The 26817-nt window shown below is 36.0% G+C and overlaps 3 protein-coding genes across 6 annotated transcripts in view; 1 reads left to right on the top strand and 2 right to left on the bottom strand.

Annotated features, from left to right (window-relative positions):
* Positions 1–811, bottom strand: part of LOC106132781 (synaptic vesicle membrane protein VAT-1 homolog-like) — a 34115-nt gene extending 33304 nt beyond the window's left edge. For all 3 annotated transcript variants that reach the window (XM_013332311.2, XM_060949657.1, XM_013332310.2), the window contains exon 1: positions 450–811. In XM_013332311.2, the coding sequence (XP_013187765.1) occupies positions 450–703 (254 nt within the window). In that variant the 5' untranslated portion in view covers positions 704–811. The remainder of the gene's footprint in view (positions 1–449) is intronic.
* Positions 812–3755: 2944 nt separating this feature from the next.
* LOC106132800 (putative ribosome-binding factor A, mitochondrial) lies at positions 3756–15729 on the bottom strand. 2 transcript variants are annotated; one of them, XM_060949503.1, is made up of 7 exons: positions 15592–15729; positions 14726–14858; positions 12510–12711; positions 11893–12061; positions 7450–7589; positions 5260–5514; positions 3756–3980 (listed from the first exon to the last, which is right to left on the bottom strand). In XM_060949503.1, the coding sequence occupies exons 3-7, from the start codon at positions 12675–12677 to the stop codon at positions 3789–3791; spliced, it is 924 nt and encodes a 307-aa protein (XP_060805486.1). In that variant the 5' UTR covers positions 12678–12711; positions 14726–14858; positions 15592–15729; the 3' UTR covers positions 3756–3788. The 2 variants fall into 2 exon arrangements, with proteins under 2 accessions (XP_060805486.1, XP_060805485.1); XM_060949502.1 differs by lacking the exons at positions 14726–14858; positions 15592–15729 and adding an exon at positions 12792–13120.
* On the top strand, positions 13768–26740 carry LOC106132785 (retinoblastoma-like protein 1). Its single transcript, XM_013332317.2, has 19 exons — positions 13768–14041; positions 14520–14650; positions 15191–15346; positions 15600–15787; positions 16299–16465; positions 16924–17059; positions 17625–17698; positions 18057–18223; positions 18769–18979; positions 19384–19593; positions 20023–20143; positions 20713–20799; positions 21593–21687; positions 22012–22191; positions 22838–22964; positions 23454–23551; positions 23734–23901; positions 24688–24863; positions 25226–26740. Exons 1-18 carry the CDS (start codon positions 13904–13906, stop codon positions 24859–24861), a joined length of 2628 nt encoding a protein of 875 aa, XP_013187771.2. The 5' UTR covers positions 13768–13903; the 3' UTR covers positions 24862–24863; positions 25226–26740.
* Positions 26741–26817: the final 77 nt, after the last annotated feature.

The raw sequence follows: 26817 nt of genomic DNA on the forward strand, positions 1-26817 counted from the left end.
AACAACGATCTGGCGAAATCGGCAATCGAACACGACAATAAACGAGAGAATCAGGCGTCTTTGCAATGCAGCTGCGTCGGCAGCCGTAGTGTAAATCCTTTACAGGGCGTGTCACACCGGCAGTGGATGCATGTGCGTGCAAAAATTTTCAATCATTCGGGGCTCGGGTGCATCAGAGGTGCGGGCGGCAGATGTTAATGAGGCAGACGAAACCCGCCGAGCGAAACGGGATAAGTCCATGACATGAGTAAATTAGGTACACCCTACACGCAAAATGTGAAGTCGCGTTCACTCACCATTCACCAGGGAGATCTTTCCTAGTAACATTGTCGTTAATTAAATTTTGATTGTGTAATTAAATGTTAACGGTTGATAAAATTGCGCACAACTTCGTGAAATTACAAAAAAATGGGGGTAGATTATTTTAAGTTAGTACAATATTAACTTACCAAGCTTTGACACGAATGAGCACTTCGCCTTCACCAACAGTAGGCTCAGGCTTCTTCAGGATTTTTACAGTCTTCAGTCCGCCGTAGCCTGTAAGGACCACCGCGCGCATCTCTTTGGGCGGTGGAACCGCTTCCTTTTCCTTCTCCTCGGTTGCCTTCTCTGGGGTTTCCTCCGGCGGGGTCTCAGTGGTGCCGTTTTCAGTCGGGGTCTTTTCAGGCGCTGCGGCCGCGGGCGTGTCTGTGCTTTCCGTCATGTCTAAGTCGGTTGAGTTGCGTTGCGGTTAACGGACGCTATGAGAATGAGCCCGGGTGAATATAGCGGAAGCCGGCCGGCGAGACGACGCGTCGCGGAACGAATGAGTGGTGGGACGGGTGCAGCGCGCGCACAGCGGCGAGGGTGCCCGACCCGAGCCCGCGGAGGGGCGCAGCGGGGGGGCGAGGGGGGGCACGCGCGCGCCACCGCGCGGATAACAGGTGGCCAACGCCGGCCGGTTTCCTTCCCTCATGCCGCGGCCACCCCGCCAGATATTACTACACGAGACCTGGATTAACTTTATTACTCAGATGCCGATACAAAAGCAGTATTAACTATGTATCCGATAACTCGCACATTGTACCGGATCGACCCGGCGACGCCTCGCGAAATTGTTTTCCCCAAGACGTGACTTGGCAACATGATCGACGTATATTCTAACAAATATTAGGCACGGTAACGGAATTGCCCTACAATTTGCTGAATTCGTAGCAAACCTATAAACATATGAATCACATAAGTAGCGAACAACAATTTCACTCTTATCCACAGTAAGTAAATACCTGTAGGAATCTTAATGGTCAAAATATTCATGTTTGATACAGGTCGTATTGACGCAGGAGCCACCCCAACGTCAGCTAAGTACCTATTCCATACTGATTGCGAAACATCAATGAATTAATGTATATAAACCTACATATATATAGGTTTATATAGATATAAACCTGCGCACCGATCCATATTATTATAAAATTGCGATGCCCAACAGGGTTTATATTGTACCAACTTGTAACTGTAATTCAACTGATATACTTTATGATATGCAATAAATATTTTGAATTGAATTCAATGTCCTTCCGTAATTAACGGTGTCTGAGAAGTATACCTATAGTTTCCCAGACATGATTTTTTAATACTGTAAGGATTACAAGCATTTGTCATAATTATTTATTATCGCTTCATTAACATAACTAGTCGGTGTGAAATTTAGGTCAATATAACCTGTTTTGGGCAAATATTTAATTTAGGTACAGACAGAACTGATTCATTATACTATTAAGTGAAGTTTGTTGAAGAAGCAATGATTGTGAGATGTTTGCTACAAAACCACTTTTAGTATTCCTATGGATAACTGGCGAAGCTTTTTCATACAAGCTACAGAGAATCTGTCTGATAAGATCATAAAATAATTAAGAAGTTTTAAAAAAACATTGTAAGAACAATTAGGACACTGCCCTTAGTGTTATGCCCTGCCTGCACTGGAGATGAGTGCATATGAAGATAATAACATTGTTTATGTCAGACTTTTTATCATAACGACCTAAATAATGGAACCTAGATAATATAAAACAAGTAGCCAATAAAGAAAAAGCTCACAGGTACTCTTCTTGAGCAACTTGAGTAAAACAATTTCAGTTTTAAATTTTTGAAAGCTTATTAAAGTTCCTAACGCCTTGCCGAGATCCAATTTTCCAATTCCCTTGATTGACCATAACATTTACCCAGAAAGACAAGTAGATCAACAGCTAATGTAATGTAAATGTAAAAGAAAAAAACTTTTTTGACATACCTAATCTTAAAGACTTTAAGAATGTCGAAAAAAATTAACTTCAACGATAATAAACTGTATCATTATACAATATGTGATGAGAAAGGATTCCGTTTTAACTAAGCTTTATTACTAAAGTTCTTACACTATAATTCCGGGGCTAGGACGCTATAAAAAGAGGCGTGCCTAGGACACGCCTACGCTTTCTAGGGCATACATCAATAGGGATTGAGCCGTAGTGATATAGGTTGCAAATTGTTGATCTATTTTTCATGGAGGCGGTGAAGGCTTCGAGGTTTACGGGCGAAGTAAAAACTTGTCATAGCAACATACAAATATTTGGGAAAAATTAAATACTAAGCTAGTATCGCTTACATTAAACATGAAACAATACATACCATACTATGCCAATTAATTAATTTTATTATACAATAAAACAAAATTTTGTATTAAAAAGAAACCTTTATCAAATCTCTTCTGTCAATCTGTTGTTTGCCGTATTTGCCTTGCTTAAACTTAGTCACTTTTCTATCCATAATATTGGATAAGATACAAACAGTTAAACACCCTGTAAGTTATTTCAAGTATTTAATAAATAAAGTCGATTCTCGCATCGCAAGTCATCAAATTGCGATTTTGGGCAAACCCGTCAACAGAAATGTGAATCGATTATTGACCCGGGGGACGACAAATCGCCGGGGCCGGGGCAAGTGAAGCCCTAACAATACTTCCGGAGCGCAAATATAACGCTGAGAGTCCTTACAATATAAGAAAGTTTGGCCACACTAGCAATTCGGTCTATCCCACTTGTCCCATTGAGTCGTGCCATGGCGGGACATGTTTATAGAATACTCAAAAATAAAAGACTATAGAAGCGGTAAATATTGTTGAAAAATATGGATTGTATACACGTAATACATATGGAAATATGTATTACGTGTCGCTAATACTGTGGTACTTACAGCTAAATAAAATTAAAGAGGAACTAGAAATAACTATGTAATTAATAGACAAATTTTTAAAAAACGTGCCGTGTGGTTCTCGGCACCAATAAAAAAAATAGGACCTCTCCATCTCGTTCCCATGGATGTCGTAAAAGGCGACTAAGGGATAGGCTTATAAATTCGGGATTCTCCTTTTAGGCGATGGGCTAGCAACCCGTCACTATTTGAATCTCAATTCTATCATTGAGCCAGGCAGCTGAATGTGGTCTATCGGTCTTATCAAGGCTGTTGGCCCTGTCTACCCCGCAAAGGATATAGACGTGATTATATGTATGTATTTAAAAAAAACCATTGAATTCAAGTTATTCGAGAACAATAACTGACCTACCAGCTCGATCTCAATTGATATCGAATTCACCAGCTTACCCAAATTCATTGATTTCGCATAACCACTGTAATAGATGGGTAATAGACGCTAAAATTGATATAGAGGTCTATGTGAGGTAACTTTATATGCTAATTTATCGGTACAACCATAGCGCTAAAATAAAACAAAGGTAAACGTAACAATAATTTACTAAGATCTAAAATTCTCATCGGACTGTTGGCCTATCTTGTTTCGAATCTGGGTGAAACCGACTTGTATCCTCGTATTCGTCTTCTTCTTCATAATATTCATCATCTTCTACTTCTTCATCGTAGACGAAGTCTTCGTGATCATCATTGCTAGGTTCCAGGATGGAGCGTGTGTCTTTAAGCTGCTTGCTTAGCTTGTTTTGCATTATCTGTAATTTTTATGAGGTGTTTAGTCCTGTGGTTCCGTGTGGTGCCGTGTGGTGCCGTGTGGTTCCCGGCACCAATACAAAAAAGAATAGGACCAATCCATCTCTTTCCCATGGATGTCGTAAAAGGCGACTAAGGGATAGGCTTACAAACTTGGGATTCTTTTTGAGGCGATGGGCTAGCAACCTGTCACTATTTGAATCTCAATTCTATCATTAAGCCAAATAGCTGAATGTGGCCATTCAGTCTTTTCAAGACTGTTGGCTCTGTCTACCCCGCAAGGGATATAGACGTAACCATATGTATGTATGTATGTTTAGTCGTCCTTTATACCGGTTGGGGCCCAACAATGACCACAAATTAGGAGTAGCAAGGTTAAGTAATAATTTTCGACCAACATATCTACACTAGCATTAAACTATTCGAAGACTATTTGTATAAATCGCTAAATGGTGGTGGAATTACAAGCCTGTTAAAGACTGTTAACTCTGTTTCCTTCGTGTAGGATAAAGACGTGATTATGTGTGTGTGCTTGTGTGTATCAATCTCATAAATAGAGTAGATAATAAATTTTTGGCTGCAGTGCCCAAGATATATGAATCAGTCAATATTCCCGTTCATTATCAGAATACGTGATGTATTCTGATAACTATCTAACTTAATTAAACTGTAACGAAAACCAAGATATTTAAAGGCAAAAAGGTACATCCTATTACTCATAAAAGTTTTATTTTATGAGGCAGCCCTACACTTACACATGTCAAACTGTGACCTCATACTGTTAGGAGATTGAAAGAAGTACAAGCTAAAAGTATGCGGTAAGTTATCGAACGTTATTTCTTATCAAGATTACATTACTGAGCTAGTGAACTGTTTTAGAAGAATAATGGATTTATGAATCAACATTCAGCATAATCGGTTTCAAGATAAGACTTTTTAGTACTCTTTAGTACTCTATGCAGTTAGATAACAAAAAGCATAGTAACTTGTAATTTTCTGAAATTATCAACATCATGAACTTTCCTCTTTTCTTTCCCAATTAATTTGGCAGATAAATGATGAAGTTAAATCACCACTAAACATAAGTCTAACTGATGCCATTGGACTTATATGAAATGTTCATATTAATTAGTGAAGTGATACGAAAAATAATTACGCGTAATATTTAATTCTATTTCGCGGAGCACTATATCCACTCAGCAATATAGCATATTTTAATCAACACTTATCCGTTCAGAAATTCTCACTGCAAACCGCAACAAAAACGTTGACAAAACTAACCTGTCTCTTCAGTAAAAAGTCCGCCAACTGCTTCCTCTGTTCCATCACATCTGGTTCAGGGATTTTACTGTCCGAGGTCCTGTAGGATATGACCGGGGTGGCGTCCAGGTTGACCCAGGCGTCTTTGGTCTTCTTCCTGGCAGCTAGAAGGCGGTTCATGATCTTCGCGTGATCTAACCCGTAGATGTTATGCGTCATTTCTGGTAAAGACTCCTCTATAATCGGGACTTCCTCCTCTAATAGCTTTATTTTAGCCTAAAATATACATTTAAATAATTTATTGCGCTTTTTAAAATCTAAACTTGATTAAGCTGAAATTCGTTACAACAATCCATGAAGACTAAGAAAAAAGTACTTGAAACTGGAGGAATCTCCAGGTAAAAATATAAGATGAACTTATTTTAATTCGGACGAAAATAATTGTCACTGTAGCTTTTAATCACCTTTTAAATTTTTTAAATAACTATCTAATCTCAAACGATTTTATATAAAATAGGTAGTAAAGCCTTTCAAAAAAAACTAAATATTTAGTGCGTATTTAAGAATAAAAAAAACATTTCAAGAACAAACTCATGAGACATTCGTTGAAAAATTCATGTAGAATTTATGACTGTAAATATATTATTCCGTCTGCAAGACGTCATAGCTGAGCTGCTTTAGGTATTTGTGTTTTCTAACAGTACAGACACTAATTAAAAAACAAATAAGCCTAAATATTCTCATAATTAACTTGCAGTTACTCGGCAAGTAGTTAACCGTAACAAAGTAACGACTTGTTGGGATTATGACGTCACACTTCTAAATTAGTTTTTCTTTTCATTGATTAATATTAATTTGTAGCTACATGGTTGAAAAATCTTTAAAAAATAAAGCAATAGTTAAAAAACATTGTCAGTGAAATCAAACTTCCATAGCATGGAACATATTTTTCCTCTACACATATCAAAGGAATCATCGGATGACTGACAAACAGTCATTCGGGAATACGACGCAAGTCATTTGACAAAAATGTGGCAAATATTTCCAATAGTATTCACTGCTCCTAGGGAGGTGCGATAAGAGTTACGTCAACAATTCTACGGACATTCCGGCCATAATTTTGTCTATAATATAACGAGTAGCCGCTTCTGTTAATTTTAAAGTATAACGGTAATACAATTTTTATTCACAAAAAATAATACAAAAAGATAAAACATAACAAAACATAATTGCCGTGTGGTTCCCGGCACCAATAGAAACAAGAATAGGACCACTATTTCCAATCAATGTCGTAAAAGGCGACCAACGGATAGGCTTATATACTTGGGATTCTTCGTTTAGGCGATGGGCTAGCAACCCATCACTACTTGTCTCAATTCTATAGATTAATCTAATTAGTTAATCTAATTAATCCAAACAACTGAAAGTTGCCTTCCAGTCTTCTGAAGACTGTTAGCTCTGACTATATGAATATATGTATGTTTGTAAAATAAGCAACAACAACACAAATTGTAATAGAAATTCAATATTAATAATAACCAATGAAAATACGACTATCGCAGCGCTGAATATGTACGTACAATGTACATATATTAAAACATGATCAATACCAACTTTTGTAAGCCTCGCCTTCTAGATAATCTATATGCCTGTGGATTGTAGGCTACTCATGAATAAAACATCCCTTACAAATAAGAGAAATGGTACCAATTTGGACACTATTTCCGAAAATTACTTTTCCCAAAAAAAAAAGAAACAAAAACATCTAATGAAACGGGTTTGGTAGCGAAGAGAAAACAATAGCGTGTGCCAGCTGCTTCTCTTGCAGTGCAGATTGTAAAAGTTAATCAAGGGAAAGGCTAATAAATTTGGGATTCGTCTTTTGTCACATTTACATTTGAATATCAATTCCATTATTGAACGATACAGCTGAACGTGGCATTTCAGTCTTTTCCAGACTGTTTGCGCTATCTTCCCTGTAAGGGATAAAGACGTGATTATATGAAGCTGTGAAGCCAATCATAAAATGTTCGACTCACATCATGATTTGACCAGGGATCGAATCCGAGACTTTACAATTTAGAGGCAAGCACATCACTGTGCCACAGAGGCTGAAAGAGCTTATAATACTTGCTATTACACAGTCAATTCAAGACGGCATGATTGCTAAAGAGAACTCATGACAAATGAAAGCATCATTAATCATCATACCTTCATTTCCGGAGACAGCTTTGTGTCCAAAGTGAACTCAGTTTTGATGATATGCGCGGCGTCCGTGAGGGCGTAGTCCTCGCCGTAGTCCGCCTCCGTTAGCCGCCGATCCAAGTCCGCCACGTGAGACTCCTGTTTATCTGTCAGGAGAAAGATCAATCAAATATATTATTGAACAAAAATCACACTCATTTACAGTCACATTAATAGTCTGGGCTAACAACACACAAATATTATCAAGGCTTAATCCCCCAATAGGCAGAGCCACATAGATAACCGATAATTTAATGAAATAGTGACAAGTTGCCATACCATCGCTAAAAGAGAAATCCCAAGTTCCCAAGCCCATCTCCTGATTCACTTTTAAAATCTGAATAAAATCATGATGCGGTTGGTACTACTACGAGGGTATAGCATATTTAACAAATGAAAGGTTCCATGCTGGTCCATATTTCTCCTATGTATTCATGACTGACGGTCTGCGCTGACACAGGTGCTGAAATTTGTTAAAATCCAAAAAATAAACCTTATTTCTCTAGGTATACATATTTCGGTACGGTTGTAATCACCAAAGTTTTTAAATTAAACTTTTAGAGCTTTATTAGACTTAGTTAATCATCTAAGTGCCTACTTTATCAAGCCCCAAGACCGGAAAGCTTAACGTACTTACCTGCCATCAAAGGCACGTATGCTCTAATAAATTAAAACTTATAAAGCTTTCGGCTAAAAAGTGAGATATCTAATATACCATCCAATTTTTTTTATCGAATAACGTATTACTTACGTACGTACGTACATATAAATTTAAAAAAAGGCTAAGAAGTTGAATTACAAAAGGAGAATAGAATATTATCCTACTAAGCCAAAGAATTGAGCCCAGGCTTTATAATAGGTAGTTGAAATACTTATTCTAAAATATATTTTTTAATAAGACACTGCCTACCTAAACAATACATTACCGATACGCGCAAGTTCTCATACAAAACTGTTTATACATATGTAACATTTTAAAATTATTCATTAGAATTCTATTATGTAACTTTGTAGAAAACTTGATCATACACGGGAGTTTACAACAACTTAAACAGAATTTACAAAGATAAAATTTGCATATACACACAAACGCCAAATCAGTTCAGTTCAGCTCAATCGATACCGGTGTCTCGAACGTGTAAATATGCGCAGGCAGGGCCAGACTTTCGCACAATACCTAGACTTTATTATTGTACCCAGACTAGATTTTTGCGTCTCAAGCGGTATGCATAAGCTATTTTTGACCTATGACATTTTAAATTAAATCGCGTATATTGTCGACTAAACATTTCCTTTACCTGTCGTATTACTCAGTAAAGTAGTACCACTTTTTCTGTAAGTTCCTACCGTAAAACCCTTATTTATAAAATAAACAAATGTATGGATGTCATAGTAAAACTACTAATAGGGGGATAAAAATAAAACGACACGTGACCCGCATTTCCTATGATCCTCAATGTGAGAATATTTTTTTACAAAAGATGAATTAGGTAGGTAACTTAATAAATTAATGACATTATCAACACTTTTACAATTAAAATAATTACAGGGGTGATTTTTATCTATTTTACCAGATGAATTTTTAAACACTAGCCTAAATTTTTAGAACAATCTGGTTTAGTATGTACCTACTTGCGACACAAAAACATCTGAAAGATATCTGTAGTCTTCTATAAATATGAAATTCCGATTAAAATTGTGTTGTTACTCAAATCTTGTGGATAAAAATCGAATCAGATTTATAAAATAAAGTTGCTCAGAAAACTTCGCTGATGTTTAAAAAAGTGGCCCGATATAACGATGACTCCTTAGGAAACCATTTTGCTAAAAAGAATTCGAAATCAAAACTATTTGATAGGTTATCTTATCAATAACCAACAAACAAAAGACTACGTTATTTGTTTTATGGCTACAGTGCATAGCGTTAAGAATAGTTTACCATGAATTTGGGTAAACTTAAAAACAATGAAACACTGTTTGCTATTGTTTACCATGATATTAATTTTACCTCAGGGTCTACGAAGCAAATCAAGGTCTTCTTACGTAATTCTTGGACCTTTGCAAGGATTAATAGTTCTCAAATAACTGAATTATGCTGTTTCATAGATTTTGGGTCAAAGATTACGGCGACAGGGTGCATCATACTCCTGGCTTTTGTCGCGGTTGACTAACAACTTCAAGAAGCAAAAGGAGAGTATGTTCTCCTCGAAAAGCTTAGGGCTCTAAAAGAGGATTTATATCTTTCAAATTTCCATAGGAACGAGAATAAAAAATTTGTATGACGCATACGGAGCTTCGATAAAAGCTACATAGTCAAAAATAATGTAGGTATTTCAGACTCTGGTACAAGTGTATTGTTTTGATTGTTCATCCTTATTTGTATTGCCTTTGTTTTATGAAAATAAAAACTTAAGTAGGTATTTATTATTATATTCAAAATTCAATACAATTTGTATGAATCAATTCTTTACACAATACAAGGCCAGCTTTATTTCTCGGTTAATCCCGCATTATATTCTCAATCAGCGTTGATTTTTCTAATCAATTATTTTGTGATCATTGTAATAAACATACCATGCCGTCATATTTGCTTTTGATTACAATGGCGGCATAGATTAGGGACGAAATTGGTCGACAGTAGACACATAATACTATTGTTACAGTTTTATTAAATAGAGGGAGGGTGAAAGTATGCCACTCGTGTTTGAGCACCGCGCCGCCGCCACCGCCATTTTTCATTTGACGAAAAAATATAAATGACTCTAGGTACGCTCTGCTTGTATAAATTTAAGCGTAGACATGTTTCCGGTTTCAGCTTAAAGGTTTAGGTTAAGCTGATACATATAATTATATCTTTATCCCTTACGGGTTAAACAGAGCCAACTGTCTCACAAAGACTGAAAGGCCACGTTCAGCTGTATGGCTTAAAGATGGTATTGAGATTCAAGCGGTATCAGGTTGCTAGCCCTAAAAGAATTCCAAGTTTATTAGATTATCCCTTACCTAGTAGTTTTTTACGATATCCATGAGAAAGAGATAGAGCCATCCTATTCTAAAGTGCAGGGAACCACGCGGCAATTAGATATATATACGTATATACGTAAAAATAATTTATGCGTAGACTGGGCAGTAGAAAGACAAAGACAAAAAAAGACCGTTGGTGGTCTAATTATTGAGGGTGCCTGCCTTAACTATTCGACAACCGACGACGCTCTTAGACATATAATGTAGATAATGAAGCACTGGGTGGGCCCTAGAATAGAAAAGCGCAATATATTCAAATTCTACTGCAACCATGAACTCCAATGACACTATGCACTCGCGAGAAAAAAAAACATGAATCAATTTAGACATTTGATGTGTCTGCAAAGGAGTCGCTTGGAAAACCAGAATTTGCGAATCCAGGATCGCGAGGCGCACCCCAGGCTCCTTTTAGAGAGGTCTACTAACGCCAGCAGTATTATGATGGGTAGCAGCATGTTACTTACTTTTTACAGGTTTTAAATAAACAGGGCACAAAGCTGGTAATTAGTGGGAAATTTCTAGTGCGTCAGTGCGATAAATAATGCCGGTATCACGCTATTAATTACCCATAAAGCACCATAAAACCTATCGATTCCTTGTTCGATCCTTTGTTATCGCGGTTCGTTCGTGGTTGGTATTATCAGTACAGAACTTTGGTAAAACATACATATGTGACGTGATGATCACGTCTTTGTCCCTTACGGGTTAAACCGAGTCAACAGTCCTGAAAACATGTTCAGTATTAAACTACTTCATTTACTTTATTTAAAACAATCAATGTAATTAATCATACAGAATACTTTCATCTTTTTTAAATCGAAAAATGCCTGTCGCTGGCCTATCGCGATATAGGAGGTTATTTGCTATTATGTTAGCACAAAGGAGGTAGTAACAAATCAGCCTTTATATTTCAACACACAATTACTATCATTTAATGTACCTACTATTGGGATACTGGCCTTATTAAGGCAACATATAAAATATACCTTCCATGCAAAGCATATTCAAGACAAATAATTTTAAAAGCCCAGGGTACTGACCATGGATCCTAGATTGGGCAAGTCAGTTTTTTACACGAAGCGACTGCAATCTGACCTCTGCAACTTTTGTAGGTAAACCTAACCTGTATTGGATGCATGGTTACACATCCAGTTCCTGAATGTGCAGGTTTCCTCATGAAGTTTTCCCTCACTGTAATAGCATTGGTTAGAATTCAAATTAATGTAAGTACATAACTTTGAAAATTGTCAGTAGTACATGGTCAAGGTGGGATTTGAACCTGTGCCACTCTGCGCATCACACATTTTAACCAGGCATCTTACCGATTCAACCACTGACATTCTATTTCATGTTCCGCTTAATTATAGAGATATAAACACAAGGAACCTTTGACGAAAACAATATAAGGCACTTCTCCCATGACCCTCAGTGTAGATAGCTCATGCCGTAGAGCTCCTGCCACTCTGTTGAGCACTTCCTCTGTTTCATCATCATTTGCATTGCCTTTACACACCCAAAACACATTTACTGTCTGCATGTCTGGGTTTACCTTCACCTGAAATATATTTTTTTATAAACATCAATTTCCTTTCTCCATGTCCTTTAGAACAGTGGTCATGCCACAGTATGTCCAACTAAATTATTAGTTACAGTATCTGGTAGACAAGCTATGTGTATATTATTAGCTACTAGCTATTGTGCGATGCTTCACTCCCATGGGAATCAATCCAGTAATTTTTGAGCTTATTTGTTAGAAAGAAAAATGTCCTTGCATGAAGATGAAGAGAATTATGAATGTGGATGAAGCAAAGGAAGTATGCAGGGATCGTGGCAAGTGGAAAGAGGTAGTCTCTGCCTACCCCTCCGGGAAAGAGGCGTGATTTTATGTATGTATGTAAAAATGTTCTTTACTTTAGACAGATGGATTTATGGTGATATTAATATTCAGAAAAGGTATCTAACCCATTTCAGATATTATTCCCAAGTTTATCAGCCATACATACTTTGGAAATTTCTATTCCACGTCCAACAATGTCCATTGAAACTGTGCCAGTAGACATAATATCTGTAATTTGTTTCATGAATAGTTTGTTTAACATTGCTACTCGACGAACCCCTCGCTTGCCAGGCTCATGCTGCATCTTAGTCAGGCTCTTGACACTAGGCATCATATTTGTTTCAGAATATTGAGGATGATGCCATCGCCTAAAAACATTTTAAATTACTATAACCTTAAACAAGCCATGTTTCTATTACAAAATGAATAAGCTTGGGTTTAAACATACTTCTTGTTTCTTGGTTCAATCATCTTACATAATTTTATTCCTTGCTTTTTTACTGATTGCAGAGAAGCAGTCAAATGATAAAATCGGCGAAAGGATAACATTATTTTTTAATATGATCAGTGTGGAAATTGCAGGTCAAATTCGACCGATCGGACCGATAAATTTTTTATTGACTTTAACGATAGTAGCTATGACCACAAGGAATCTACTCTAAAGAGAAAGTAAAGTTAACTATTGTTTTGATTTGTTTTTTGATAAATATTTTCAATTGATTTCAAAATTTCAAAATATTTCCTCCTGATGACTTTTTCGTAACATTGCAAAATGACATTGAAAATGACATTTCACCATTGACATCAAACAAGCTAAGAGCTCAACTACCGTCAGACAAATCCGCACTTTGGACGAAATATACTACCTTATAGGGTAAACCGACACCCTTAAAAGCTAAAAAAACGAAGAATGATGTCTTTATTTTAACACGATTATTACTATCCCTGACCTATAATCGCAATCCAGTAGTGGATTAGTATAATAATGAGAAATAAAAATACTTTCTGTTTTTCTATCACTACAGATAACCTCTTCTTCTTTTCTTGTGGTTTCAAAGCCGTCGGTGTAGACCTTCACTTCACGTAGAATTTTACTTGTCTTTATTCTATCATTGATACAACTATACAGTTGTAATGTTTTTAACTCTGTAGGTGAAATGCATTGCAAAAATAGGGTGAATTTTTACACAGATTTAATATCTGTGCAATGCACCTTTTCTACATTTTTATCGTTTTCCTAAGTGTAAATAGTTTGATAGATAGATACCTAGTGCATAACATTCTTCCTTTTACCTACACGAAAAATACGGGGTCAATAGATTCATAAGTCTTGAAAAGAGCCGTAAGACCCCGAATAAAAAACATAATTTCCGAACGACTAACCATAGATAATAGTTTTTATGGCGCGTGGGAGTTCCCGCGTTCCCGCCAAGGAATTGTCAATTTGTCAAATTTCATGAAAGTAGAATCAAATCAAAGAAAGTTACGTTTTTACATGCGAAGAATAAATATTTATTTTCCATTACCTATATCGAAAAACTGAAACCAAATTTCACTAATATGTCTAGACAAGAAGAAAGTGAAGATAATATAAAAGCTAAAATAGATCATTTGTGTGCGGAATTGAATGTTGATTCGACTGCTGCAAATAAAGCTAAGGAATCATTTTTAGAAATCAAGCGTAATTATACTCTTGATGTAAGTAATTATTTAAGAGCAATTATTGTAATAAAAGAACTAAAATCTGCCTTGTCCATAACTAATAAAATATTTATAACCCTAAAGTTACAGCCTCTTGTTTTGATGACATCACATGATTGTGTAAAACTGGAGAAATTTTACAAAAATCATGTAATTTACTATGAACATTAATATGGAAAATTCTTTTATAAACTAAAAATGTGATGTAAAAAATTGTTAAAAGCACCATTTGAAAACTTTGTATGGTTATTATAGACAATTTAAACAATTAAGCAATTCGGGGAAAGCAACTATGGCATAGTTATTTGCAGTTTGGTTACAAGGTTATACAAGATTTAATAGTAGTAGTAGTTATTCCCTTGCAACAAACCACAAGAAAAGTATTCAAGTCTTTGTGTTTAAACTCCTTTCTTCAATAATTCATATCCAGCAATACAAAGTATACACTTCTAAGCCATGCCTTTATAATTTTTAGGGTGATATTCAACATTGGATTGCTTGTGGCCTGTATGTTATGTGCTGCACATCACCTTCCACTCAACAATCAAATGCTAAGGCTGATAATTGCATCAGCCTTACTAGACTTCTCAGACTTTGTAAGATAAGGTAAATTTCTATGGCATAACTATGTGTTCAAATATTTATAGATGAAATGAAAGAGTAGAATAAAATCACACATACTCTCACCCAAAGTCTTTCCTTCCCATAGATGTAAATTTAAATGCATTTGACCTCAATCTGCTGGATAGCAAGATGGAGTCTAAGGTTGTACATGCAAGCTTAAATAGCTTGTTCACGCTTTCCTTCAAAATCCCTTGAAAGAAAAGAATGAAACTTATTGATAAAATACTAACATATAGATCATATAACATGCATTGTTGGCAACAGGGGAGGTTGACTATAAAAAACTTTACCAAACTAAGTTAAGAATGTTAACAGGATTTGATATATTAAGAGAGGCAGAGAGAGAAAAAAAAGATAATTGTACTTTAATTTGTTTGTTGATTCAGATTATCACATTCTTGTTTACTTATGACATTAATAGGAAAAATGAACTTCAATATTTTAATATGGAAAGAAAAAACTAAAGTCAGAAATTTCACTATTTGCTTTTAAATGATGTTCATTTCAATTTTCTGTTTGCAGTTTATTACAGTTCTTCAGAAAGATTAAATTATGGATGGAAATGGCATCAATGTCAACAGACTTCAAAGAGAAGATGGAGACATTGGAACACAAATTTGCTGTGTCCGATAGACTGTTCAGAAAATTCAGACCTTTGTTCCAAGAAATATTTAATGGGTTTGTTTATATTTTATACTCAATGAAAACTGTAGAATTATTAGTCTGAAAGGTCCTGACAAGTTTCTTTTTGTTATAATGAAACTGAATTGCTTTTTTCATAGTATATTATCATAATCCATGAGACAGGCTGATCCAAAATAAATAAGGATATAAAATCTTACACTAGTGAAAATAATGTTAATATATACATTTTTGTGCATTAGTTGTGAAATATTTAGTAGACATATTAAATAACAACTTACTTTTGCAGCACCCCCACAAACGATGAAATTGATTTATTCAAATTCACATGGTGCCTCTACATCTGTGTCAAAGGAGAGTTCCAGAACGCCAATGATTTAGTGGACATGTACCACCTGCTCCTCTCCTGCTTGGACCACATCTTTGCTAATGCCTTCATGGCAAAACGGACAGATCTCATAAATCCAAATTTCAAAGGTAAAAATTCTAGGGTAATCTGATGACTAAAGGCTCTATCTAGCAACTATGGGATTAAGGTCGAAAAAAAAGAAAAATCTAGGATATCATCAACTCATACCTACACACATATCACATCTTTATCATTTTTGATAAGGACATATCTGAGATTCATCAAGGGCCACATTTTGTTGAACGGCTTTGTGAGTCAATAAGATTCAAATATACTCACAGATTATATTATATGCCGCAAACCATTTATATGATGGGTGGATAATGTTAAAGCTACATACATACAAAACACATATGTTTATGTTGGGGGAGACCTATGTCAATAATTGACATGTTGGGGGAGACCTATGTCAATAGTTGAATGTTAATTTGACTGAATAAAGGCTAAATATTTATTATACTAGCAGATTGCTAGCTAATCACCTGAAAAGAATCCCAACATAAGCCTCTGCTTTGATTAGTTTCAAGAGTTAGTATGTAAAGTAAAGTAACAAACTCAAATCTTTCTTCCATTTTCCAGGTTTACCCAGTAATTGGGGTAGTGATAACTTCCAAGTGCCGAACAAGCCACCTTGCATCATTTCAATATTCCACCAGATGAGTTATGAGCAGAAACTGATGGTAGAAGCTGCCGCTATGAAAGAGTACAGTTACAAACCTGTCATTAAGTCATTTTTTGATAAAGGGGTAAGAGTATTTGAAGAAAAAAACTTATATTTATATATGCAGTTATTATTTTAAATAAGGGATATAATAAGAAGGGATATATAATAAGACTATAATAAGTTTCGGTATGTGCTAAGGTATAATTAAAATTAATTGCGGGTGTCGTAAAGGCGACAAAAGCTCAATAGAACTTTAAGAAAGCTATTGAAAATTCCGATGATTTTGATGTTTATGCTCCAATCCGCAGAAACTTTACTTGCGCTACTTAGGATTTTTGGCTCTTGTGAGACAACAAGACCCACAAATCCTCATCAAATATCAATATGTTTTTACAGCTGTATTATATAACATGCCTCAGTCTATAGCCTCCAAGATAAAATAGCTCTGAATGCAATCAAGAAGTTAAATTAAATAATATATAAATAGTCTTTTCTATGATAAGAAAATATAACTAAAAAGTGCAATATTTATGTTTTTAGATCTTAAAAGGGCGCGCAGATCAACTATTGGGTCTTTTCGACGGAGGAAATTTTGAAGCTAATTTCAATTCCCTGAATAACTTGTACGAAACTTATGTTTTAAGTGTAGGAGAATTTGACGAGAGGATATTTTTAAGTAAGTTATATTTCAAACTTTATAAAAAAAATGTACTTACCTATGATAGTTTAAAGGCTTATATAATATATTTATGAAACCTCTTTTCTACTGTCAATTCATAATTTATTATTGTCAAATGACAAGTGTTGATTAAACAAGTTGTTTCTTGTAAATAAACTGCAACTTTATGCAATTTTTTACACTGTAAATTAAAAACAAGCACTTCTTTATATGCAGAGAACTATGTCGGCCAAAAGCTATTTAAATTCAATATTAACTTGTATAGTGGACTACCAAGGTACAGCAACACATGTAGCTTTCATTTAAATGCATATAAATACAATTTAATTGTGTCTATTTAAAGGCAATTGAGCCTTTAGTATTTATTACCTATTGGTTGTTTTAATGTAAATCTTATCAGGCACACATCACGGTGCGTAGAATCGATTGACCTGCCACCCTGATCCTCTTGAACCAAAAAGTACTCATACAATTTTCAATGTTTATACTCCCATCATCTCACAAATATTGTTACAGATAAATAAAACTAAAGTAAGCAATAAAATGTGTTTATATTTTACAGATGAATATGCAAGTGAACGACCCGGTGGACAGCCTAATGACGAGATATCAGCCGTTATTCAGAATTTTGGCCCGGTATGTGAATTTTGTTAAATTTAAATATATTTATAAATGTAACATTGAGATAAATGATACAGAATGCGACTTGATTAAGAACCCAGTTAAATCTGTAATTTTTTATTGTGTGGTATTTATTATACATAGTTCAAACTGCGCCAGTTACAACCTATTAAAATCTGTAATTTTTTACCCGGTTTCGGTGTTCCTGCCGATTTGACATCACTATTTATTTTCTAGTTATATTATTACTTAATTTATTACTACTATATTGATGACAATTATGGTTTTCACATCCAAGCGTCAGGTCAATGCTCGGTTGGCCTTTAACAAACCAACCAAGAGATTAAGCTAACATAGAGTTATATTGTTACAGAGCGGTCGCACATGCCCGGAGACGCCTCTCTCAGGTCAACGTTATCTGCCGAGCCGAGGCGAGGAACTGACTCCCGTGTCCGAGGCGGCCCGCAGTATACAGTGGCTCACCTCCTACCTGCAACACTGCCATCCACAGCCCTCCAGCGATCTCCTGAGATTGTTTGCGTAAGTAATACATCACTTTTTTATTTATTTATTTTATTAAGACATATATTGCTAATACAAAATACATTGTGTACAAAAAATATAAAATGTAAACTTTAAAATTGGCGGATTAGTGATCAGTTTCTTGTGACATGTAGGCCTCTTCCAGCTGTTTCCAGTCACTTACCCCTTATCTAACTTTTCTTATCCAAGTTCCTCCAAGACATTAATTCTTTTTAACCTCAGTGAAATAATGCTAAGAGAACCTGCACATCAAGTCAACTGCATGTGTAACCAAAATCCAATATCGGCTAGGTTCCTGCAAAGTTTGTGGAAGTCAGACGGGAGGTGCTTCGTGTTAAAATCTGCCTTACTAAATACATGATCATAATCGAAAGCCCACCCCAGACTCTTCAGAGGTGTTAGGATGTCACCGGGACTTATTCCAGTAAATAGAAGTCTGAACAATACCATTTGAAACTTATAATCATCACGCACCTTTCCTGAGGTAATCAGAGATTTCATTTCATCCGTTTGCCTGTCAATAAAACTAAATATTTTTACAGGGAATGCAATGTAAGTGAAGACACAATAAACAAGAATGTCATAGAGCCATGTCTCGGCTGGGCCGAGTTGTTCCGGGCTAGGATGAGGGAACTCACCTACAGCGCTGAGACCATCAACCATCGCTGTAACATGGTCACCAGGTTCTATTATAAGATCTTCGAGCATATTATCAGGACGGAACATAGGAAGAAACCGCAAGTTTCATTACAAGTAAGTTTAAATGTTCTTGTTGAAACAGTTTTTTATATTTATCACAAAAGTGCATAAAAAAACTATCGATTTACTTTTATTACTGTATAAATTTGACAATAGTTCATCCATATATATATTAAAATCACTGACCGATGTCGATACTTGAAAAAAATTGTCATTTCACTAAGGGATCATGTATTTAAGTGCCCAAAAACTGTTTGTTTGTACTGTAGTTTGAAAATATTGTTTGCTGTTAGAATGAACTCTCATATTTTGTGAGCAATCAATATTAGCGGTGCATACCCGGCTATACAAATACAGACTTTAATATCTGTCATCTAGTGCTAGTTACTATCATAATACAATAAGGTTTTAAATTTTGTGTCACTGGAAAATTAATCATAATAATAATCTTGTTTCAGGCACTCCTAACGCAAGAGACTTATCAACTAACAGTATACGCTTGCTGCACGGAAGTCGTTATACACGCGTTCTCCATACACTCACTTCGGTTCCCGGAAGTTCTCAAGATATACAACCTCAGCGCGTTCCATTTCTACAAGATCATAGAGTTGGTCGTGCAAATCATCTTTGAGAAGTCTGATAGGGATATCATAAAACATCTTAACACAGTAAGTCTTTGATCAAGTATATATTGGATTCACAGATGAGAGCAAAATCAAACAAAAAAAATGTTATTCAAAAATGGATCTTATTATTGTAATATATTAACATCCACTTTGGGACAGACAGTTTTTTTGTTTCTGATACTTTTTCAGCTAGTTTGTGGTACTACGTCGATTAATTTTTTTCATTAATATTAATAAATAGATAAGAATCCTTCATCCTATATTGATAACACTATGTTCAACTTGTATGTTGTATGTACTATGTTGTATTAGAATAACAAGAGATGGAACTGATACTTCAATTCCCTGAAGTCCTCAAGATATATTAAACAACCTCAACGAATTGCACTTCTTCAAGGTCATAGAGTTAGTTGTAACAATTTTCGAGTATTTATTGAATTAATTGATATTAATTGTATTTCTCTATTACAGATAGAAGAAGTGGTGTTAGAATCTGAAGTGTGGAAGTCTGGCAGTCCGCTGTGGAACGCCCTGGAGCGAGCTAACGTTCCTGTCTCTGCAGATGTACAGAATCACACCGAGCCTTTAGCTAGTCAGTATTATATACATTATTTATTATCACGCTTGTTTTTTATCACTACAAACACCGCCAGACGATAATATATGTGTCCTGTCTGTGGCATCGTAGCTTTAAAAGGATGAACCATTTTAATTTTGTTTATAATGTTCCGGAAAGCAGACGGAACTAGCTTCGTGTGAAAACCGGATAAGTCGGGTAAAATCTCAAAAGGCGCACCCGAGCTCCTCTCAAGGGAGGTGAGGATGCTACTCGGCCTAACGCCAAGACGAAGAAGTTCTGAAAAATTGTGAATACCAACCAACCAATGGTTTATTAATGGGTTTAAAAACTTTACAATAGAACACCTCCATATCTTCCTCCCTCTTATAGGCTTATAAACCTGAGATTCCTCTTGTGGGCGATGGGCTAGCAACCTATCTCAATTTGAGTGTCAATTCCATCATGAAGCCATACATCTGAATGTGGTCTTTCAGATTTTTCGAGACTGTTGGCCCTGTTGGTTGTCTATCCCGCAAGGAATAAAGATGTGACTCTATACACTGAACCTATCTCGTAAAGTACAACTTATTGTAACATTTCAGACGGCATTCAGTCTCGCGCGGCGCTTGTGGAACACACAAGACGGCAACTGTTCCAAGATAATATACGCCCGGGACAATCGCTATTAGGTAAATTTTCTATATATCACTACATAGTATCTAAGTCGCTTCTCTGTGTCTGTGTGTAGCTTAGATCTTTTAACGGATTTTGATGCAATTTTTAATAGATAGTAATTCATGAGGAAAGTGTATATGTATAAATGCTACCCGTGCGAAGCCGGGGCGGGTAGTATGTGCAAAAGAGGACACTGTCTTATTGGCAGTCAAATGAACGCACAGACTAAACTGCTGGGTGTAAGGATTAGACGGTCTAAATGTGGAACGTAAGTTCTACTGGTTAAGGTGTGCACTGAAAGAGTATTTCCCAAAAATCCCCGCGAGAACGAGCTAAGCCACGGGCGTCTACTAGAGTTTTTAACTAGTCAAAGCTGTTTGGCCTCTGTCAATGCTAGTGTTCTCTTATATATTTGAAGAAGATATATTTTTCATTAATTTCATTCTCCATGGCACAAACCAACGTCGGGAATCTGTGAAATTTTGCTTAGGTATTTCATATTATCGTGATTTACATCGATACATAAAATCGTGTTTTTGCCGTGTGGTTCCCGGTACTTTAGAATAAGACCATTCCATATCTTTCCCATGGATGTCGTAAAATGCGACTCTTAAAATAAATGGCTCATAAACTTGGGATTCTTTTTGTCGGCGATGAGCTAGCAACCTGGCTATTTGAAACACAATTCGATTAATAAGCAATACAGCTGAACATGACCTTTTAAGACTGCTGGCTCTGCCTTTCCTGGAAGGGATAGAGACGTGTTTGTATATATATGTTTTTAATATATTAAATTAACCTTTCCAGTGAACGCGGCGAGCCCGAGCGCGGAGCCGGCGTCGTCCCCGGGGAGCACCCCGCCGCGGCGGCCGCACAACTCACTCGTACTCTTTTTTAGAAAGGTATGCACATGATACTACTTTAGTCATCTTGGGACTTTGGGGGTGCTACACTGTGGGTTAAGGTTGATATGACACTTATTGGATAAGCTGATAATACTTTAGGTACTAATTAATTAACGAAAATAAAAATCAAATAAAACTATATGGCAACTGTTGATGATCGAATATACGTGGGAGGCTTTTGCGCAATACTTCGGCTATTAATTAAAACAAAAATTATTCTTTAGAAAACCAAGTTTTTCAATTACTTCATGCCACTAGAATTTCAGATCAATTAGTGGTTACAAAATTAAACCTTGAATTAATCAATTTCTAAAATTCCAGTTCTACGGCCTAGCAGTACTCCGAATGAACGATCTCTGCGGTCGTCTGAGACTAACAAATGAGGATTTAAAACGGAAGATATGGAACTGTCTAGAACATTCCATCACGCACCACACCTCGTTGCTGAAGGACCGCCATCTTGATCAGATATTGTTGTGTGCCGTCTACGTCATTTGTAGGGTGAGTGACAAGGATACAATATAGATGTACCCCTTCACCAACCCATTGCTTTATCAGCCTTTTAGTTATACTCTCGCATTTGCTTTCTTGTAACCTTTCTTTGACTCACTACAAAATCTATTTAGTGTCCCTTTAGTTTTGTATTTACAGTCCCTTTAGTCTTAAAAATGATATGATGAGTGATGATGATCTAAAGCTGAAGAAACACTGTCTGGAACACTCCATCTCACACCACAGCTCCAGCTTGAAAGACCAGATATTGTTATGTGCCGTCTTCGTCATTTGTAGAGTGAGTGGGATAGTGACGCAGCTTAGATCTATCCATCATCAACCTATGATTCTACCAACTTTCCGTTTTTTAGACATTGAAATCTTTTTTGATTCTATGAAATCTCTGTAAATTCCCAGTTATGTTTTACTCGCTACCTCTTCTACACGTTACGCCTTGCGAAGATATGCCATCGCCGAATGGTCGCCCGAATCTTCTATGGAGTCTGTATCGGATATTTCTTGTTACTAAATTCCTCATCAAACTCTAAAAAATATTAAAATAAATCATTAAAATTGTTGATTGGTAAACTGATATTTTTTTGTCAATTACATTTATCAATTAATTAACATAATAAGCTAAATTGTTAATTTTCAGGTATGCAACAACGCTTCGAACCCCGTGGAACGGAGTTTCGCGGATATCATGAGATGTTACCGCCTCCGGCCTCTAGCAGACAACCTCGTCTATAGATATGTGCTGATCGAACCCGCCACAGAAGACAGTGAGTAATTTACTTATAATGATAAACTATTGGCTTTATCTGCCTTGTAAAAGATACAGATTTAATATCAGTTATGTTAAAAGTGCGAATAAATATCAAAAAGATACTGAATTATGACTCTACCTGCTTGGAGAGTGTGAAATATAATGCTCGAACTGAATTAAAAACGATAGTAATGTTGCTAAATGTTTTTGCTCATAACATCATGAAAAAGTTTAGCAAGGTTTTGTTATTAAAAATTAATACAGTGTCATACCACATAGAAGTTAAGAGTAAAAAGGGAAGTGGGGTTAGAAAAGACGAAACCAGTTTTTCCCCGGTAACATAACTTTCGCATTACATTGACTATTTATCACAACCAAGTCAGTACGGATCATTGTAACATTTTTGAAGCGTTCTAGATAAAAATAAAAGCATGTTACGTGCGCGTTTAATTGTAAAATTGTATTACATTACTTGTAGGATTTATATAATGTATTATTATTCCAGAGCCCGCGAGACGAAACGACTTGATAACATTCTACAACGAAGTTTACGTTCCACTTATGCAAAATTACGTGTTGAGATTCAATGGAAGACATAGAGATGTAAGTTTTATCTATCACATCTATTAGTAGATGACTGAGACACGTGATGTCTGTCTAGACACATAATGACTGAGTGAAGTGATGACTGACCGAAACACGTGTTGTCCAAAACGGAGATACGTGATGCATGGCTGAGACACATGATGGACTGGACTAATAAAATAATAGTAATGTTGCCGCAGTTCCAGGACGGGCCGCTGTCGCCGCTGCCGGCGCGGCGCGGCGACGTGTCGTTCTCGCCGGCCGGCCGCCGCGTGTCGGAGCAGCACCAGCTGTACGTGCGGCCCTTCACGGCGCCGCGCGTCGCCGACTACCAGCTCACCTACTGCTTCAGCAGGAGTCCGGCTAAGGTTACTAACTCTACACAACTACTAAGGGATAAATAGTAGCCTATATGTTATTCTGGATCTTCAGCTACCTACATACTAAATTTCATCGTAATCGGTTCAGTAGTTTTTGCGTGAAAGAGTAACAAACATCCATACTGACATCCTGACATACTCACAATTTTTCGCATTTATGATAATAGTAGGATGTAACCAATATCTATGATGAGCCTTTTCAAAGTTAGGTACATTAATTTGATTGTTATTTTGATACATTCAGGTGACTCAATGTGTTAGATACTGAACGGGCCGAGGGTCTGGGAGTCAGTCACGATTAAAACACCAGATTTTCAGATCGTGACTTGTCTGGTCGTCGTCTTTTCAGTCAAATCAATGGTCTTGTTTTATTAATCTGTCATTTTTGTTCATCTAAATGTCAAGTCAGAGAGTATGTCAGTCCATGAAGGCTAAACGGCCGCAAGAGATACAATACGGTTCAGATCCCCTGCAAAAGCTGCAGTGGTCAGGCAGGTGGCGCTTCGTGTAAAAACCCGAATGACCCAATTCAGTGAGTGGTCATCGTGATCATAGGCGCATCCCGGTCTGTGCTCCAAAAATATGAGGACGCAACTGTGACTAACGCCACGAGAATGATATATTACTTTCATCTTTACTTGCGATGCAGTTTTTATTAGATGATCTATTTTTTTAATTTTATCGGTTTCTCCCTTGAAATCACTTCTACTGCAGACAATTGAATAGTGTCGCAGATTGGAGACTTATATTTATTATGATGTGTTCTGCCGCCAGGATCTCCACGCGATCAACAGCTTGGTGTCGTGCGAGGCGGCGACGCGGGCGGCGGGCGCGCGGCGCGGCTGCGAGGCGGGCGTGGCGGGCGACGTGCTCAAGCGGCCGCGCTTCTCCGCGCCCAACGTGGCCCGCAAGCTGCAGGGCGTCGTCAACGACCGCCACGCCGTCTAGAGGTGCGTACTGCGTACTCACCGCCGCGGCTGCGTTGCGGCCGCTCTTGATTCATCCTTAATGGTGTTGCTTCAGTCAAAGGTTCACTATCTATCCTACTACCCTACCCTAGGATATTTAATATGTTATGTAACCTTTTACTTATAAAAATGTATTGATTGATAATGTGGTCAAATACTGTTCGAAGTGAGAGTTAAACCAATAAGTTTTGCAACAAGACGCTGTTAATTTCTTATTATTTTATTTTTCATTAGTTTGCTTTAAAACAGTAGAATTTAAATCAAACCAGAAATGTTACCTAGAATTCAGTTAGATTCAAAAATTACATAACATGGTTTTAATATACTTTTTTCCTTGTTTTCAGGTCATACCACATTTCAAAGAAAATGAACTTTTATTTATTAAATTTACCAAAACTTTTTGCTTTTTAGCTCTCTAGCTGCCTCTTTTCTTATTGATTGACGAATTTAAATATACCATTAAATCATTTTATTGAAATTACCAAAAAATCTTTAGAATTAAGTACAATTTGTAAAGTGCGGACTAAATTTATTTTCTTTATAATTATTTAAGAGGCATCTCCCAAATTTTTTAAAAGCAATCTTATTTTTTGTGAGCCTGTTCTACTGGGGTGGGCGATATTTAAGCAAAAAGCTATAGAGCTTAAATTTAAAAACGGTAGATTAAAATGATCTCATTTTATGAGCAATATAAGCCATATTAAAAATTTGCTCATTACTATTGTATTATACAATTTCCGCTTATTAATTAGCTGCATAACGGATATTTTTTTATAAAGACGTTAGTCACAAAGCCTACATTGGAGTCGTCGGACATATTATTTTAATATAAGTAAAAATGAAGCAAGGGACCCAAATCGATAAAAATTATGGTTATATATGACCCTTTTCATTATAAGTGACAAAAATACAATAACACGAATCATTCCTGTGTAACTTTTAATATTTGACCTAGTAAACGTCTTAAAAATTACGGTACGCAAACTTAAAAATCGAGAAGGTTTTTTTTTGTTTTTTTTTTCATGAATCAGTAATTTTATTTGTATCGCTACACAACTAGTTTTAGTGACTTCCTTCGCTTTTTTTGTATATAAAATTGGTGCATGGTGTATATTTTGACAAGTCATTAATTTTATAGCTACCTACATAAATAAAACATTGTAACACTTGTGCTTATATTGGTCATTCGTCAAGAAGTTTGCAATAATGTGTAAACAATTTTCTTTTTTCATAGTTCCTTCATTATCTAAATTATATTATTAGAAATGTATATTTTATTTTCTTCCATTAATGCTATATAAGTCAAAATCAATTTGTTTTAACTTAGATTAGAACATTTTATCATGTATACTTCATCTTATGTTTACTCAACTATGATTTTATAAAAACAAATATATATTTGCAATTAGTTATAAGAAGTATATGTTACTTCTTCCGAAGTATACTTCCGAAGTAAATAAATTATAAAATTAATTTATCTGGGTTTTATTTTTATGATTTGCACATTGGGAAGATTGGTTAGAAATGAAAGTAGAAAACTTCTTTGCATGTTTTTTTAATTATCTCATTTACATACACTTCAAAGTTGTTTCTACATACGCTTATGTCTACGCTAGAGACTACATTATTTAATCCCAATCTGATTGACAAATATATCGCTTATGAACCTGTGCACATTATGTATATTCATAATAAGTACAATGATAATAAGATACAGATTGATAAAAGTGGATTATTTTCACTATGTGCCGAAAAGCTTAATGTTAAACATAAACCAGAACATTATTCCAAAACGTGTGAATAATGCACTAGTTAGCGCCGTAAATGCATATTTGTGTCGATCCAAAAATGTATAAACTAGCGCGTTCATAGAAAATTGTGTATTAAAGAAGATAGAATAAAATAGAAAATTTAGAAGAAATGCTAGAACTTTAAA

Source organism: Amyelois transitella, chromosome 19, assembly GCF_032362555.1.
Source record: "Amyelois transitella isolate CPQ chromosome 19, ilAmyTran1.1, whole genome shotgun sequence".
Taxonomy (NCBI): Eukaryota; Metazoa; Arthropoda; class Insecta; order Lepidoptera; family Pyralidae; genus Amyelois; species Amyelois transitella.

Excerpts from the sequence above, each read along its gene's own strand:
- LOC106132785 (XM_013332317.2), top strand. The coding sequence starts at position 13,904 with ATGTCTAGACAAGAAGAAAGTGAAGATAATATAAAAGCTAAAATAGAT. Across the intron at positions 18,980-19,383 it reads AACCGCAAGTTTCATTACAA|GCACTCCTAACGCAAGAGAC; the intron begins GTAAGTTTAAAT and ends ATCTTGTTTCAG. Across the intron at positions 22,192-22,837 it reads CCGTCTACGTCATTTGTAGG|GTATGCAACAACGCTTCGAA; the intron begins GTGAGTGACAAG and ends GTTAATTTTCAG.
- LOC106132800 (XM_060949502.1), bottom strand. The coding sequence starts at position 12,892 with ATGTTATCCTTTCGCCGATTTTATCATTTGACTGCTTCTCTGCAATCA. Across the intron at positions 12,062-12,509 it reads GTGGAATAGAAATTTCCAAA|GTGAAGGTAAACCCAGACAT; the intron begins GTATGTATGGCT and ends AATATATTTCAG. Across the intron at positions 7,590-11,892 it reads TTATATTGTTTTCGTCAAAG|ATAAACAGGAGTCTCACGTG; the intron begins GTTCCTTGTGTT and ends TTCTCCTGACAG.